The sequence below is a fragment of the Tiliqua scincoides genome, chromosome 6 (assembly GCF_035046505.1).
Source record: "Tiliqua scincoides isolate rTilSci1 chromosome 6, rTilSci1.hap2, whole genome shotgun sequence".
NCBI classification, from domain to species: Eukaryota; Metazoa; Chordata; class Lepidosauria; order Squamata; family Scincidae; genus Tiliqua; species Tiliqua scincoides.
In genome coordinates, this window is record NC_089826.1 from 33,262,175 (window position 1) to 33,277,213 (window position 15,039).

Sequence of the window (15,039 nt, forward strand, 5' to 3'; positions counted from 1 at the left end):
CATGCGCAAAGGAAAATAATGTTAGTAAAATCAAATGTAAGTAATTCCTCCTCTTGTCGGTAATAAATTTCAGAGCAAGAGTATTGCTTATTCTAGGTGTTTCTGGATGTTATAAAGGCAATGCAGAAGAACATTAAGTATTCTAATATAATATAAAAGTAGTTTAACACATTTCTAAAATAATCACTGCATTTTCCTTAAATAATTTTTTATGTTTGTATATTGCAGCAAGAACGAAAGAGGCCATCTTTTAATTTGTCTGTTTCTGTTAGCCAGGAAAAAAATGATTTTCTTTTGTTTGGATGACCGGTGACCAATTTTACAGATGCAGTGCCAAGCATTTGTAATTTTCTTCTCATAAATGGGATGAGCAAGCAAGTAATGTGGTCAACCACAAACTCGGGTTGCATGGAATATTTCTGTAGAGACCACTGAAAACGATAGAGGGAAACTACTAAAATCTTACAGATGGAGCCCTACTGAGTGTGAACTTTGAGGAATCTGACAAAGGTTCTAATCATTATGCTCAAACTTAGTTATGCAGTATCCAAGGGCTGTTTTGACTATTGAACTATTTTGAAGCTATTTTTTTGTAGAGCCTTTAGAACTCATATTTCATTGCAACATATGGGCATGTCCCCTATTGATTTAATTTTAAGCCAGTAATAATGCAATAAAACACTCTTATAAGTGCTCCTGTTTCTGCTCTGAAGAGCACCAAAGAAATATGCTTGGGAATGTTCAACTTTTATTAATTAAAGAATTTCTACCCTGCCTTTCTACCACACACTGGGGCACCCAAGGCAACTTACAACATAAAAATATAAAGCAAAAGTTTAAAACAATACTAAAATATAACAAAACAATAAAACAAATCAGACCCCAATGCATCACACAACTATTAAAATTATATTCATTAAAAGTGCCAGCCTGTCATATCAATAGTTAAAATAGCTCTGGGAATTATATTTTGGGGTCTTTCCAGTTCTACTTAGTTGTAGTCACCCCATATTTCAACTCTAAACAGTTACTGAGGATAAATAGTTCAAGTGTTTTCTACTTCTATTTTTCCAGGATTTTAGGATCCCCTTAATTGTTCATTCACTTGAAGGAAGGTTGAAAATGATTATGCCTGCCTCCACAGAGTTGGAAAAATACACTTGGGGCCCAGTCCTAGCCAACTTTCCTGGGCTATGGATGGCCCTGGGGGCGGGAGCCCGGGAAGCTGGGGACGCGGCTGGGATCCAGCGGTTATGCCGGATCCCAACCCCCATCCCCACAGAGAACGGAGCAGCTTCAAGCCTCTCCGCTCTCCTTGGACTTGCGCCAACTCCAGAGGTGACGCAGGTCCAAGGAGACCCATTGGGGCGAGCAGCCCTTACCCAGGGGTAAGGGGAAGAGCTTCCCCTTGCCTCTGGCTGAGCTGCTGCAGCCAGTGAACCTGCGTTGGATGCAGCACAAGCGTCCTGGCTTGCCTGCTCCAGTGCAGGTTTGGTTTGCGCTCTTAGTTTACAAATATTACTTCCAATGCTTTTTTCAGCTGTCAGATAGCTTCCTGCTATCACTCAAAGATTTCGGGAATGGAAATAGGACCAGAGCTCAAGCTGGTGTGAACGCTCTCGCTCTCTCTTGCTCACTCACACTCACACACCACAAAACAGTTTGAATCACAATGTTATATGCAAATCAACATGGGGCAGTTTTAGCCTTTAAACAAACAGAGAGGTTGAAAGAGCAGAAGATGCTTTGAATGAATGACTTCTGGGTATAATTGAAATGTGTTGAAAGATCAGAACATTGAAAAACAAACTGTCAGAAAGCAGGGAACACCTGTATATGTGTAATACATTTTGTTGACCTATGGTTTTTTCAAGTAATAATTCATATTAGGTTATAGCACCTATAACATAAATGGCTATTACAATTCATGGAAGTGCCATTTGAAAGGTTGTTTTAAATATTAAGAACATATAGTAAAATACATCATTTGGGTTGTACGTTGGAAATGTCTATTTAGGCTTATGCTAGTGTTTTTCTTGTGTTGTAGGTGCGATACTTGGATGAAGACAGACCATTTGCAATTGAGCAAGTTACAGCCATGCTATTGGTTAAACTTAAAGAGACATCGGAAAATGCACTTAAAAAACCTGTAGCAGATTGTGTAATTTCAGTAAGTTGATATTCTTTTGGGATATTCTAAAAGTAACAGTGTTTCTTAGAATGTTCTTAGTTTTTTCTATGGTCAAAGTGTGAACTGTTACCAAAAATCCTACTCTATATGTAGAGGTGTTTCAAAACAGTGTTATCTTACTCAGAAGTAAGCCTATTGTTTCCAGTAAGACAGGATTAGAGCCCAAGTCTTACTGAGCACAAACGCCTCTATATGTTGAAATCATTTTGATTCCAGCATGTTAGTTTGTTTCTCAGAGTAATTTCAGCTGGGTAATGCTTATAGAAATAACATTGTCTTTTATTTGGTGTAACAATTAGACTCTTCAAAAGAATCTTCAAGAAAAATTGGAGGTTGGTCAACTTTGCTTGTTGTGTTTTCCTAGAATCAAAGAATTGGAAGGCGCATCTCCAAAAGGTGTCAGACCTTGACTTATTGACTCACAATGAGGGAAAACCCACCACCATCAAACCAATCTTACTGTTAAAAATTTTTTTCTGATATTTGACTGAAATTCCCTGCACCCACTCCCAGTTTAAGCCCATTAGATCCAGTTCTACTCTCTGGGCCAGCAAATTTTGCCTTCTTCCATGTGACAGGCCTTCAGGCATTTGGAACTATCATGCACCCCCCCCCAGCTAAGCATACTAAGTACCCCCAACCTTTACTACTGCAATTTGTTTTGCAGACATCTGACCATCTTCATTGCTCTTCTCTGAACCTGTCCCAGTTTGGCTGCTTCACAAGGTGTGGCATCACAGTACTCTAGATGAGGTCTGACTGGCATAGTATAGAATAGAACCACTGCTTCTTGTGACTTGGAAGCCATGGTTCTACTACTAATGCAACCTAAAACTACATTATCCTTCTGTGCAGCCAGATCACATTGCTGGCTCATGTTCACCTTGTAGTCTACTGGGGCACCAGGGTCCCATTTGCCCACTGTATTTCAAGCCAGGTACAGCCCATTCTGTACCTGTGCCTTTTTGTATTGCCTGAGCACAGAATCTTATATTTGTCTCTATTGAATTCATTTTGTTAGTTTCAGCCCAGTATTCCATTCTATCAAGGTCCTCCTGAAGTTGGCTATTCCTCATAGTTTAGTATCATCTGCAAAGCTGATAAAGATTCCTTTTATCCCTTCTAAGTTATTAATGAAGCGGTTGATGAGAAACTGAGCACTCTTTGTGTATGGTTGTCTGACCAATTGTGACTCTGTTTAATAATTATATCATCCAGCCCATATTTTACTAGCTTGCTATTCTAAATGTTGTGGAGAACTTTGTCAAATGCTTTACTGAAATCAAGACTAATTATAGCCACAACGTTCACCACATTCACTGAGCTAATAGCCTTGTCAAGAAAACACATGAGATTTATGTGGCAAGATTTATTTTTGACAAATCAGTGTTGGCTTCTTAGTAATTGGTGCATTGATATCATTATAGACAGTTTTATAATGTCTTTTCTGGACTGAAGTGTTTGTAAGTTTTCAGATCATCCTCTCCCACTTTTGGAGATCAGGTGACAGTAGCCTTTCTCCAGTTCTATAGCTCTGCTCTCATTTTCCAAGACTTTTCAAAGGTAACTGAGGTCCTGAAATTACATTAGCAAGTTCTGTTAGTGCCCAGTTATGTTTCGCTAGTGCTCAGGGCTACTGTGGTGCCAAAATGGCTATTGGTGTATCCTGTGGGTAGAAGGAAGTGGCCAGAGTTCTCCTCAAGGTAAGGGAACAAACCTTCCCTTACCCCGTGTCAAGCAACGGCAGCCCCAATGGGTCTTCTCAGATCTGTGCCTGTTATTGAACAGGTGCAGAACCAAGGAGACCAGTGTCGGGTTTTTCGGCTTGGGAGGGAGCATTGAATTCAGCGGCAGAGTTGTCCACCATCTCCACCCCCTCTTCAGCCCGGTCCACCCACAGTCCATCCTCCTCGCCTTCCCTGAAAAGCCTCGCCAGCGGGAAAGTTACCACTTGGCTCTCCAGCGATTCATCATTCCAGTACTGAAGCCCAGTGCCAGCTGGCACTGGTCTCATTGTTACTGCTGGCTCTGGCATGCCTAATGCCTAATGATATGTTTTGTGATACACGGAGCTGGCGGTAAGTTTGGAGTGCCTGACAGTAGTCTAATAGAGCCAGGATGGTGTAGTGGTTTGGGAGGTGGACTTAGACCTGAATGATCCAGGTTCAAATCTCCCCTCAGCCACAAAGCTTCCTGGGTGACCTTGGGCCAGTCACTTTCTGTCAGCCTCACCTACCTCACAGGGGTGTTGTGAGGACAAGAAGGAGGGGAGGAGCAGCTGTGTAAACCGCTCTGAGCTCTTTGGAGGAAGGGCAGTATAAAAATGTGAATGAATGAATGAATGAATGAATAAATAAATAAATAATAGGATCTGGCCCATATTGTAAGAGACAGTTCATCCGTTCTCCATCAGTATAGAATCTCAATCTATGGATAAAATGGTGTAACCATTCTTTCCTGTCAACAGGAATTCCGGTTACAAAGGAACTTGGAAGTGTTTTTTTAATGTCTGTGTAGCTTCTAGCTATATCATAAACGTCCTTATCTGTTTTTTTCTGTGTTGGCACTATAACAGGAAATAGCATCTTTATTACACTTTTGCTTTGTGTATGCTCTGTTCTGTACAGTTGTGAATGGAATCAAGTTAACCACCCTTTGCTATGCATAGATCAAAATAGCCAATTCTTTATTCTAGTAAATTGCTAGAAGCTATTTCTATTTAATTGATCAGGTGATGAAAATATTCTACAAAGCATAGGACAAAATTTAAAAGTCTGTAGCCAGAAGCCAAACTTCTGACATCTGGCTGACTATATATTTGTTTTTGCGTGAACATGTGTAATGTTTTCAGTTCTGTCAGTATCAGACTATATTTTTTTTATTAGATTCTTTCTTAAATAGGATAATTTTAACCAATTACCAAGTTTGATCTTTTGATATCTTGTTCAGGTTTGACTTTTATTAATATATATGCTGTCAGATCCTCAAAACAATCTAATGCCATCAAAATATTTAGCATTTAACTGTTTTTGCTCAGTTAATATGTTGCCTTGAGTGCTGTGTTTATTTGTAGGGAAAGGCAGAACATAAATCATTTAGATAATAAATAACAAAGGTGCTTATGTATGTGAAGTTAATGCAATAAGTTTAAAATTAATAACTTGAGGATTGCTGTGTAATCCTAATTGTAAATTAGTCAATTAGATTGGAGTCTTATGGATTGATGGGCGTAAACTTGCTTCAGCTGAGTTCTTTAGATTTACAGTGGCCTACCAATGGTAAGTTCTATACAGTTTTACAGTAAGGTAAGAATCAAGCAGAAATGGAATGCAGTGAGGCTTATGTAACAATACATTTTCCACAGATCCCATGTTTTTTTACTGATGCTGAAAGAAGATCAGTAATGGCAGCCGCACAAGTAGCAGGCTTAAATTGCCTGAGGCTAATGAATGAAACTACAGCAGGTAAATTTGTGACTTGAGTAATTACTATATAGTAGTATATATTTTGTTTTAAGTTTGATTTCCAAACCAAGAGAGCAAAGGTTCATGATCTTCTCTGGCAATACAGTACCCTGTGACTCCATTCAAGGGCTTACTTACTTGTGTCCTACAGTGGTGGTGTTTTCTTTCAGAATTTTATGCCTCTAGTTTTGTTTTTAAATAAGGTCAGGATTGCTCGAAATGTGAAACTATTACCATGAGTCCAAGGAGACTTTAGATTTTTCCCTGTATAGCATTTCTGCCTGTTGCAATGGCATGTGGCTTAGCTGTCCAGAAGAAAAATGAATTCCACTGGGCATGGGCAAGCAAGCCTGAGATAGCACTTTGGATGGTAGCCTCGATACAAATTATTGCTCTGAAATGCTTTCAACTAAAAGAAAACAAAATTGTATGCTTGAAATGTGAGTGTTCACTGCAGCACCACATACCATCCTGTTAACACATAATCACATACATAACTGATGCTGGATCAGACCAAATGCCCATTTATTCCAACAACCTGTTTCCCACACTGGCCCACCAGCTGGTTCTGGAAAGCCCACAAGCCAGAGAACAAAAGCATATTTATCTTCCACCATTGCGTCCCTCAGCTGGTATTCAAAGGCATGCTGCTGAATCAGAGATAGCACATAGTTATCATTACTATTAGTCATTGGTAGATCTATCCTCCATGACTTTGTTTAGTCCCATTTGAAAGCCACCCAAAATAGTGGCCATCACCACATCATGTGGCAATGAAGTCCACAGGCTAATCATGTGCTTGAAGAAGTACCACCTTTTGTTTGTCCTAAATCTCCTGCCAATCAGTTTCATTGAAAGACTCTTAATTCTTATATAGTATGACAAGTAAAATCAATGTATGCTAACCTATCTTAAAATATACATTTTAATTTCTTTGAAAATTATTTCTAGTTAAATGTAAAGGCTTGACTACAGTGGGGTTGTATCCATAGTTTTTATCTTTAAGGAGGACTCCTTACTTTAGAGCAGTGTTTGTCAAACTGTGGGTTGGGACCCACTAGGTGGATTGTGAGCCAATTTCAGGTGGGTCCCCATTCAGTATTTTTTTTTAAACTATTAAACTTAATACTACCATGTTATGTGACTGCATTTGGGGATATGTTACAGATCTGCACTTTGAACAGGCTACTCAGTCTATGCTTTTAACAATGATAGTAAATGGAACTTACTCCGGGGTAAGTATGGGTACGATTGAGGCCTAGGATAGCAAAAAAATTTTCTGCTTAACGATGTGACTTCCAGTCATAACATCACTTCCTGTGGGTCCTGACAGATTCTCATTCTAAAAAATGGGTCCTGGTGCTAAAAGTTTAAGAACCACTGCTCTAGAGTAAAAATCTGGGTCTACCACCCCACAATCTTTTAATGAAAGAATGCAGCAGGAGTAGTTCTAGCAGTTGTCTTAATCTTTGAAAGCACCTACTGCTTCATTATGCACAGAAACTATTTCCAACAGAAATAAAACATAACTAGCCTTTTAGAATGTTTTGTATAATTGAACTCTTTTCATTTAAGGTTTGTTATTTTATCAGTCTTCCAAACAATCCTGGTGGATTGAGACATAACGTCTAAAAACTTTGACATGATTGTATTTGACCTGGTTAAATTATACAAATACATAAAAAAAGCAAAATCGCAGATCTCTTGCGGTGCATTTCTAAGGTGGAAAGCTGCAGAAAGGTCATGTGATAATGCAGCTTAAAGACATTGAAAATATTTTGGATATCATTTAGACGTTCTTAAACACTTTGAGATGTCTCGCTAAACTGCTCCAACTTCTAATCAAGGCAGTCTGAGCATATGTTATTCCTGAGTGTATCTGTATATGTTTGACATGGCAGTAACCTGTTAGCTTTGATAAATGTCATTTATATTTTCATATACTTCTTGGGTGGATCTTGGCCTGTAAAACTTTCCAAGTACATTTGGGATACAATGCACGTAAAAGTATCATTAAGATAGACTGTACCAGTGAAGCAACTCAACAATGTTGCTGTTGTGTGTGAAATCAGTCTTGAATTGTGGCTCGATTCTTATAGGCTTTCAAATGTTAGACATTGGGTGCTTCTGCCACCCGTAGAAGTCAATGGCAAAAGTTGCATTGACTTTGAAATAAGAAAGTGCCTATCAAAACAGTGTGCAATCCAAACTAGTTCTTAAGCCAGCGCGGCAGTCTTCACTGGCAGAAGGTGTAGCAAATGTGCCGTAAAGCACATTTGTGGCACCTGGAGAGTAATTAGCACTGGTGCAGGGGCCTGTGCTGCCCCACCAACATTGCCTCATGAGAATCAGTGACCGGTGGAGGTAAGAGTCATGGCAGGAGAATGGATTGGAGGTGGGGGGGGCATTTCTGAGCGGGAGGGGCAGATCAGACAGGCGAGAGGGTGGAATTGGCATAGCAGGCTTCCACCTTATCCTATCCTACACCCTTCATGCAGCTGCTCAAACTTGCACCAGCTGCATAGCCCTGTTGGGCAGGCTGGGGTATTACTCTGCATGAGGGGAAAAGTACCCTTTACCTCACGGAGACCTCCAGCCTGCTCCTGAGCTGCACTGGATACAGCAGAGGCCATGCCAGCCCCACTGTGCCATCGTAGCTTAGGATTGGGCTATTAGTTGCAGTAACGTAAATAATGACATGAATAGTTCGTCAGTCCTCTTTGTGTGTTAAAGGCAATTGTAGAACAACAAATGATGTCTCCCAAAAGCAAATGGATTGTTTTGGACGCATTGGAAATTAACATGGTACGTTAAGTAAGACTTTTCAAAGTCAGTGTGTATTCTAATGCAAGTAAATGAGACTTCTTAAAGGCGAAGATATGTGGTGCTATAATTGGGTTTTTTATTTTTAGAATAAACCAATTTTTGACGTTATCTGTGTATTTCATGTAACTGAGTTTTCACATTCTTGCAGTTGCACTGGCCTATGGAATTTATAAACAGGATCTACCAACCTTGGAAGAAAGACCAAGGAATGTGGTCTTTGTAGATATGGGACACTCTGCATACCAAATTTCCATTTGTGCTTTTAACAAAGGAAAATTGAAGGTAAGTTGTTGAATTACTTGTTATTCATTTGAATTACATAGTAGGAAATTGTCACATTAACAAGAATTCACGCACTATGGGAAATTAAAAAGGAAATCTTTGATTTGCAGCAGTACCTATTGAGACTATCCCTTTTTTCAGACTTTCCTTTCTAAAATGGATATAAACAAACTGTTTTGTACTGTCTTGGTTTTTACCACTTACCTGGTCGCAATTGGTGACCTCAACCTTTAATTATGTGTGGGTAAGTGGTTACTGTGGTACATTTTTCCTATTTTAAAAAATTTCTTTTGGCACACCACTACAGGCAGCAGCAGCTACAGTGGTGCTTCTCGTGCTCTCAGTGACTTGCTTCCACCAGTTGCCAAATTTTTTTTCTATAGAATGTACCAAGAAATGACCTTGTGACAGTACATGGAAGTACTGATGAAACTGCTTCTGCCCGTATAGGTGTGGTGAGAATTTCTTTAAACAGAAAACCATTTCTATAGCAATAAATGTAGGTGTGTGTCCCTGTCTCTCCCCCCCGCCCCCCCCCCAAAATCGGCAACCACAATTTTTTTTAGGGTGAGTAGATTTGATGGTCTTAATGACCAGGCTGGTTTTATTTAGTAACTTATGCACACCTGCTGTAGATACTTGCTTATAAGTAGATCTCACAGATAAGGCGAGGGCAGGTTTACAGCCAAAAATTATGGAATGTTCCATGACCCTTGGATAAATTGGGGGTAAAACTTGAAGATTGGTGATTGTGAGGAGGAGCTGTGGCTTGTGCTGGACCTTGATTGACAGGGGAATGACTCTGAGCCAAGCCACTATTTTTGAAGACATTAATAAGATGCTTATGTAATTCTGTGTGCCATTCCCCTCCCCAAGCAACAGAATACAGAATTCTGAGGCTTCTTAGAGGAGCAGAGAACTTTAACTTTCAGGTTTGTTTTTAAGAGACTGCATATTTTTGTGAAAGGTCCTATATACTATATTCATAAATGATATCTTAGAGAGGTGAGTGCAACCATGGTTGGGGGAGTCGAATTAGAGAGTGGCAGATAAGTGACCATAGATATGGGTCCCATGATCAGAGGCGGACACTTGTACACTTCCCCCTGGTACAAATCATTGGTACAAATTGCGTACAGTTAGAAGTTGTAAGAAAATGATTATAATCTTTGCCAACTATGGCAATTGATTATCATTCTTTAGCTGTCTTTTTTAGATATCTGTAATAAGCATTTTATTAAGCTACGTGCACTGTAATTTGCTTCGTGCACAAGAGTTTCATAAGCTGCTTTCTTCACCAGTGTTGCACTGCATCTTTTAATTTCACAGGTACTGGCTGCTACGTTTGACCCATTTTTGGGTGGTAGAAATTTTGATGAGGCTTTGGTGGATTACTTCTGTGAGGAGTTCAGGACTAAGTATAAACTGAATGTGAAGGACAATGCTCGGGCACTGCTGCGCTTGTTTCAGGAATGTGAAAAACTGAAGAAGCTTATGAGTGCCAATGCCTCTGATCTTCCCATGAACATAGAGTGCTTCATGAATGACATTGATGTCTCTAGTAAAATGAACAGGTATTGCATTCAGTTATAAAGCTTAAGTAAAATGCTGGTAGTCTTTTCTGCCTGTGACATTTAATTGCTTTCTCCCTTAAATAGGGCTCAGTTTGAACAGATGTGTGCATCTCTTCTGGCCAGAATACAGCCCCCTTTGAGAACGGCGATGGAGCAAGCTAGTAAGTAAAAGCTGCTTCAGTCTGTTTTGGCAATCATACTTTAGTTATTCGTGATCTCTGTGCAGTCACCTGTAGTGGAGTTCTGCTCATGTGCCGATCTGACCTTGTAAGCTTTCAGAGCTTTGTCATGCGTTCTACCCTTTCATTCAAGCAAGGGAACACTACATGGTTACATGCCTCAAGTGCAGGTAGAATGCCCACTCCTTTGGGAGGAATGCCCACTCCTGCGTAGTTCAGAATCTGTATGTAAAGAGAGTTCTGACTGGTGAGCTACTCTTAAAACTTGCATCCAGACCTACAGAGCGTAGCGTATCTGTAGAGAAGATCACTCAAAGAACTGTAGTTACTGTACTAATAAGCAATCTTTTGTCCTCCTTTTGTGATTTCTGTGTAGTCATATGCAGTGGAGACTAGCTAGCTTCATCCCCTTAACTGAGGTGGGTATAATTTGGTCATTAGGAGGTGATCTGCAGAACTTTGTGCCCTGGCAGTGGCTTTGAACTTTATGCCTTTGCTAGGGTGTTTGATAAACGTTGATGGGATAGAGCACATCACAGCTTGCCACATCCTGGGAGCAGAGCACATCTCAAACTCGTGGCAGAAGCTGAAACTAGTGGAGCATAATTCCAAGGAGGCTAATTGCTTTTTTTAGTCACCTGGTAAACTGGGGGGGGGGGATAATCTTATTCACACAAAAATCCAGGTGCTTAGTAGAAATATTTTGCTCTTGTTAGTGCCTCTGGTAGCAGATTTGTAAATTCTATGCCTGTTGACATAGAATTATGCAGTTCTTTGCCTGTAGGAGGAATTGGCTTCCTTTAAGTCTGACACACTCGGGACTCTTTCTCCTTCTGAAGCCACATTTTGACAATCAGAAGCAGTGTCATGATTAATTGGAACATTGAGACCGCTGTAGGCTAAAAATCAATGTCTTGTCTCAACACCACTATATCTGGGTGGGTTCCAGCAGATACCTGATCTTGCCAACTGCTAAATATTGGGCCTCCCTATACTGTGTTCTGTATAGTTTCATTCTGAAAAATCATAGCTTTGCGTCGTTTTTCAGCCTTGGCTCAGGGCTAACCCAAATTGCAGATTCAGTAAATGTGTAAAAAATCAGAGTGAAGAGTGCCAGTTTTAACTTCAAATGAATCATGCAGAACTTTCTTCTTGAACATTTTACTCCCAAATGAGCATATTACTGTATCAAAGAAGAAGGAATAGCAGTTATTTCAACTGTAGTAACAAGATGTCTGTCTTTCCTAGAACTGCAGCGTGAAGACATATACAGTATAGAAATAGTAGGTGGAGCAACTCGAATCCCAGCAGTGAAAGAGCAGATATGTAAATTCTTCTGTAAAGATATAAGTACTACACTAAATGCTGATGAAGCTGTTGCGAGAGGTTGTGCATTACAGGTAAATTTATGTGAAGTATTGTGTTACTCAGTAATACAATGTTTTTAGGAAATAGTACTTTGACCAGAAGTGGCATGCTGTAACTACAGTGGGATTCTTTGAACCACGCTCTTTCTAATAAGAATTCATTGAGCTTTTGCATGGCGCTGATAGTGCCTCATTTTAATTGTTTTAACACTATTCTTCCTAGTTTCAGAATCAGAACTTGTCACATCTGGATTCTTTTTTCCAGGCAATGTCTTATTTCTCGCATGCCTTTAGATTAGGGAGAGGGGTTTTCTGTTCAAAATTCTGTACAGCAATGCTGTTGCACTATTGTTTGGTTAGGGACCAGAGCATGGATGAATATCAAAGCATAGCCTTATGTAGCTTGTAAATTTTTGCCAGCAAAAATGTAAATAACTACATAAATTATGTGGGACAGAAATAAAACACTTGAATGTCGATAAGCATCGTGGAAATTTGGATGAAGTCAGTCAAAAGAAGGAATCACATGGACAAAAAATTGAAATGTGATTATACAGGCATCCTCTACTCACTTGACAGGTTAGGGACCAGAGCCATGGTGAGAAGCAGAACCTGTGGAAAAGCGGAACCCAGTCTTTTTTTAGTTTACAAATGTTGCTTCCAGTGCTTTTTTAGCTAGCAAATTGCAAATGCCTTTTTTATCTTGCATATTCCTGCTGTCACACAAAGATTTCTGCAGATGGACTCTAACACCTTCAGGAATGAGAATAGACCCTGAGCTAAAGTTGGCACTTTCTTTCTCACTCACACACATCCCAGAACAGTTTGAATCATCATGTCATATACAAATCAACGTGGAGGGGACAGTTTTAGCCTTTAGAACAGCAGAGAGAGGTTGAAAGAGTGGAGCATGCATTGAATGGATGACTTCTTTGTATAATTGAAATGTGTTGATAAAGCGGTTCATCGAAAAATGAACCATCAGAAAGCGGGAGATACCTGTAATTGAAAATGGCTGAAACAGCAAACAATGAAAGTCAAGTTATTTCTGTATTTTGCATGTGTTGTGTCATTTTGGATGTTAATGGTTACTATAGCAAGCTGTTAACAAATGAGCATTTATCAGCATAAAAAACATATCTGAAATTAAAATAAAGTTGAGTTAGTGCTTCATGAGAGCCCCTAGACATCAGGCAAATGTGTATTAATCATATTACTTGCTGATATTTGGTCTTTTTTCTAGTGTGCAATTCTTTCTCCAGCGTTTAAAGTACGTGAATTTTCCATCACAGATGTTGTTCCTTACTCAATTACTCTGAGGTGGCAGTCATCCTATGAGGAAGGAACTGGGTAAGAACTTTGAAGTAAAAGGGTATAAGCGAATCAAAATGAAGGGTAGTTAGAGTATCTAAATATGAGGAAATGAGTGTGTTTGATTTGTCCTCTATACTACAGTAACTCTTAAAATATGTAAATCATTTGATTTATAAACTTAGGGCTGAATGGCATAATAACAAAGATAGCTGTAGCCTTGACCAGAGGCTTTCTATGGTTGCTTGGTTGGATTGACATGGCCATGTGAAAGTGCCTTGACATGGTGAGATGAATATGTGCCACCCCTTCAAAAATGTCACTTTTGATGTCCAAATAACTAGAAACTTCCTGCCTTCCAACTTTTACAGGAAAGGAAATTAGGACAAGAGCAGGGGCCCACAAATTTGCTGCCCATGCTCTATGTATTTTCTCTAGTGAGTGCCTCCAGAGCCCAACATGACATGGAGAAGAACTGTCCCCTATCCTCCTATACCTGAACTTTGGGCTCAGTATGAGGATGAGAGTTCTATGCAGCCACCACATCAGAGAGACTTGCAGCCCAATCCTAATCTGTGCTGACACAGCCTGCATTGTATCCAGCTCAGGTTAGGAGGTGGGTGGAGGTCTCCGTGGGGTAAGAGGATATATTTCCCCTTGCCCTGGGTAAAGTCCCAGTCATTCCATGTGGTTTTTTGGATTCACTTAAACTGGATTTGGATTCAAATCTGGGAAGCCCTGTATAACATTGGGTGGGCCAGAAGTAGTGTTAAGGTATGGTGGAGGCCAGCTCTGCTGATCCTTGCCTTCTTCTGAGTTTGAAGCTTAGGAGGAAGATAGTAGGAGTTGGTGCCTGTCTTTGTGCCCCACAATCAAGATCCAATTCTTTTCCTCTTAAGATTTGGTAGTGAAAACAGCTGGCCAAAATGTGTGAAATGCTAGTGTCATGTCCCTATCCTTCTTCTGCGGGGCAGCTGTCTATCCAGGAGGGCTTGTGAGCAATCTTAGCACAACTATGTCACTGAACAAAAATTGGATAGACACCCTGCCATCATGACTTTCTCACTTCAAGAATAGTTTTTTGGATTGGTCTTTTGGTAACCAGTTTGTCTTTTGCGTCTCATCTCTGCTAGGTAGCTGCATTTATAGCTCAAACATTAGATGGCCAAAGCCAAGATTCAACCAGAAATACTGAAGCCTCATGCCTCAGGTTGAAATTCAAAGGATTTATTTAGGCAATGTTTATATTTTGTACTATTTATAGTATGGTTACTAATAATGTGGGCATTAAATGTAAGTTCCTTGTGATATTAATTGTTGATCCTTTTTCTGTAGTGAATGTGAAGTTTTCAACAGAAACCATGCTGCTCCATTCTCCAAAGTTATTACTTTCCACAAAAAGGAACCTTTCGAGTTGGAAGCATTTTATACCCATCCACATGACATTCCTTATCCTGATACAAGAATAGGTAACATTTTCTTCACTTTTGAACACAACATTCATACTATGAATGCATTATTTAGTAGACTCAGGTGCTCTAAAACTGACTACAGTGTCTCATTGGAACAGGACTACAACGTTTGGGGCTTTTCAGTCTAGAAAAAGAGGCGCCTGGGGGGGGACATGATTGAGACATACAAAATTATGCAGAGGATGGACAGAGTGGATAGAGAGACCCCTTTTTCCTTCTCACGTAACACCAGAACCAGGCAACATCCACTAAAATTGAGTGTTGGAAGAGTTAGGACAGACAGAAGAAAATATTTCTTTACCCAGCATGTAATTAGTCTGTGGAACTCCTTGCCACAGGAAGTAGTAATGGCATCTTGCTTAGATTCCTTTAA

At 39.8% G+C, this 15,039-nt stretch overlaps 1 protein-coding gene across 2 annotated transcripts in view; it reads left to right on the top strand.

Annotated features, from left to right (window-relative positions):
* Positions 1 to 15,039, top strand: part of HSPA4L (heat shock protein family A (Hsp70) member 4 like) — a 45,718-nt gene that overhangs the window by 18,370 nt on the left and 12,309 nt on the right. For both annotated transcript variants that reach the window (XM_066632046.1, XM_066632047.1), the window contains exons 4-11: positions 2,048 to 2,170; positions 5,556 to 5,655; positions 8,630 to 8,763; positions 10,093 to 10,337; positions 10,422 to 10,498; positions 11,765 to 11,916; positions 13,127 to 13,233; positions 14,530 to 14,663. In XM_066632046.1, the coding sequence (XP_066488143.1) occupies positions 2,048 to 2,170; positions 5,556 to 5,655; positions 8,630 to 8,763; positions 10,093 to 10,337; positions 10,422 to 10,498; positions 11,765 to 11,916; positions 13,127 to 13,233; positions 14,530 to 14,663 (1,072 nt within the window). The remainder of the gene's footprint in view (positions 1 to 2,047; positions 2,171 to 5,555; positions 5,656 to 8,629; positions 8,764 to 10,092; positions 10,338 to 10,421; positions 10,499 to 11,764; positions 11,917 to 13,126; positions 13,234 to 14,529; positions 14,664 to 15,039) is intronic.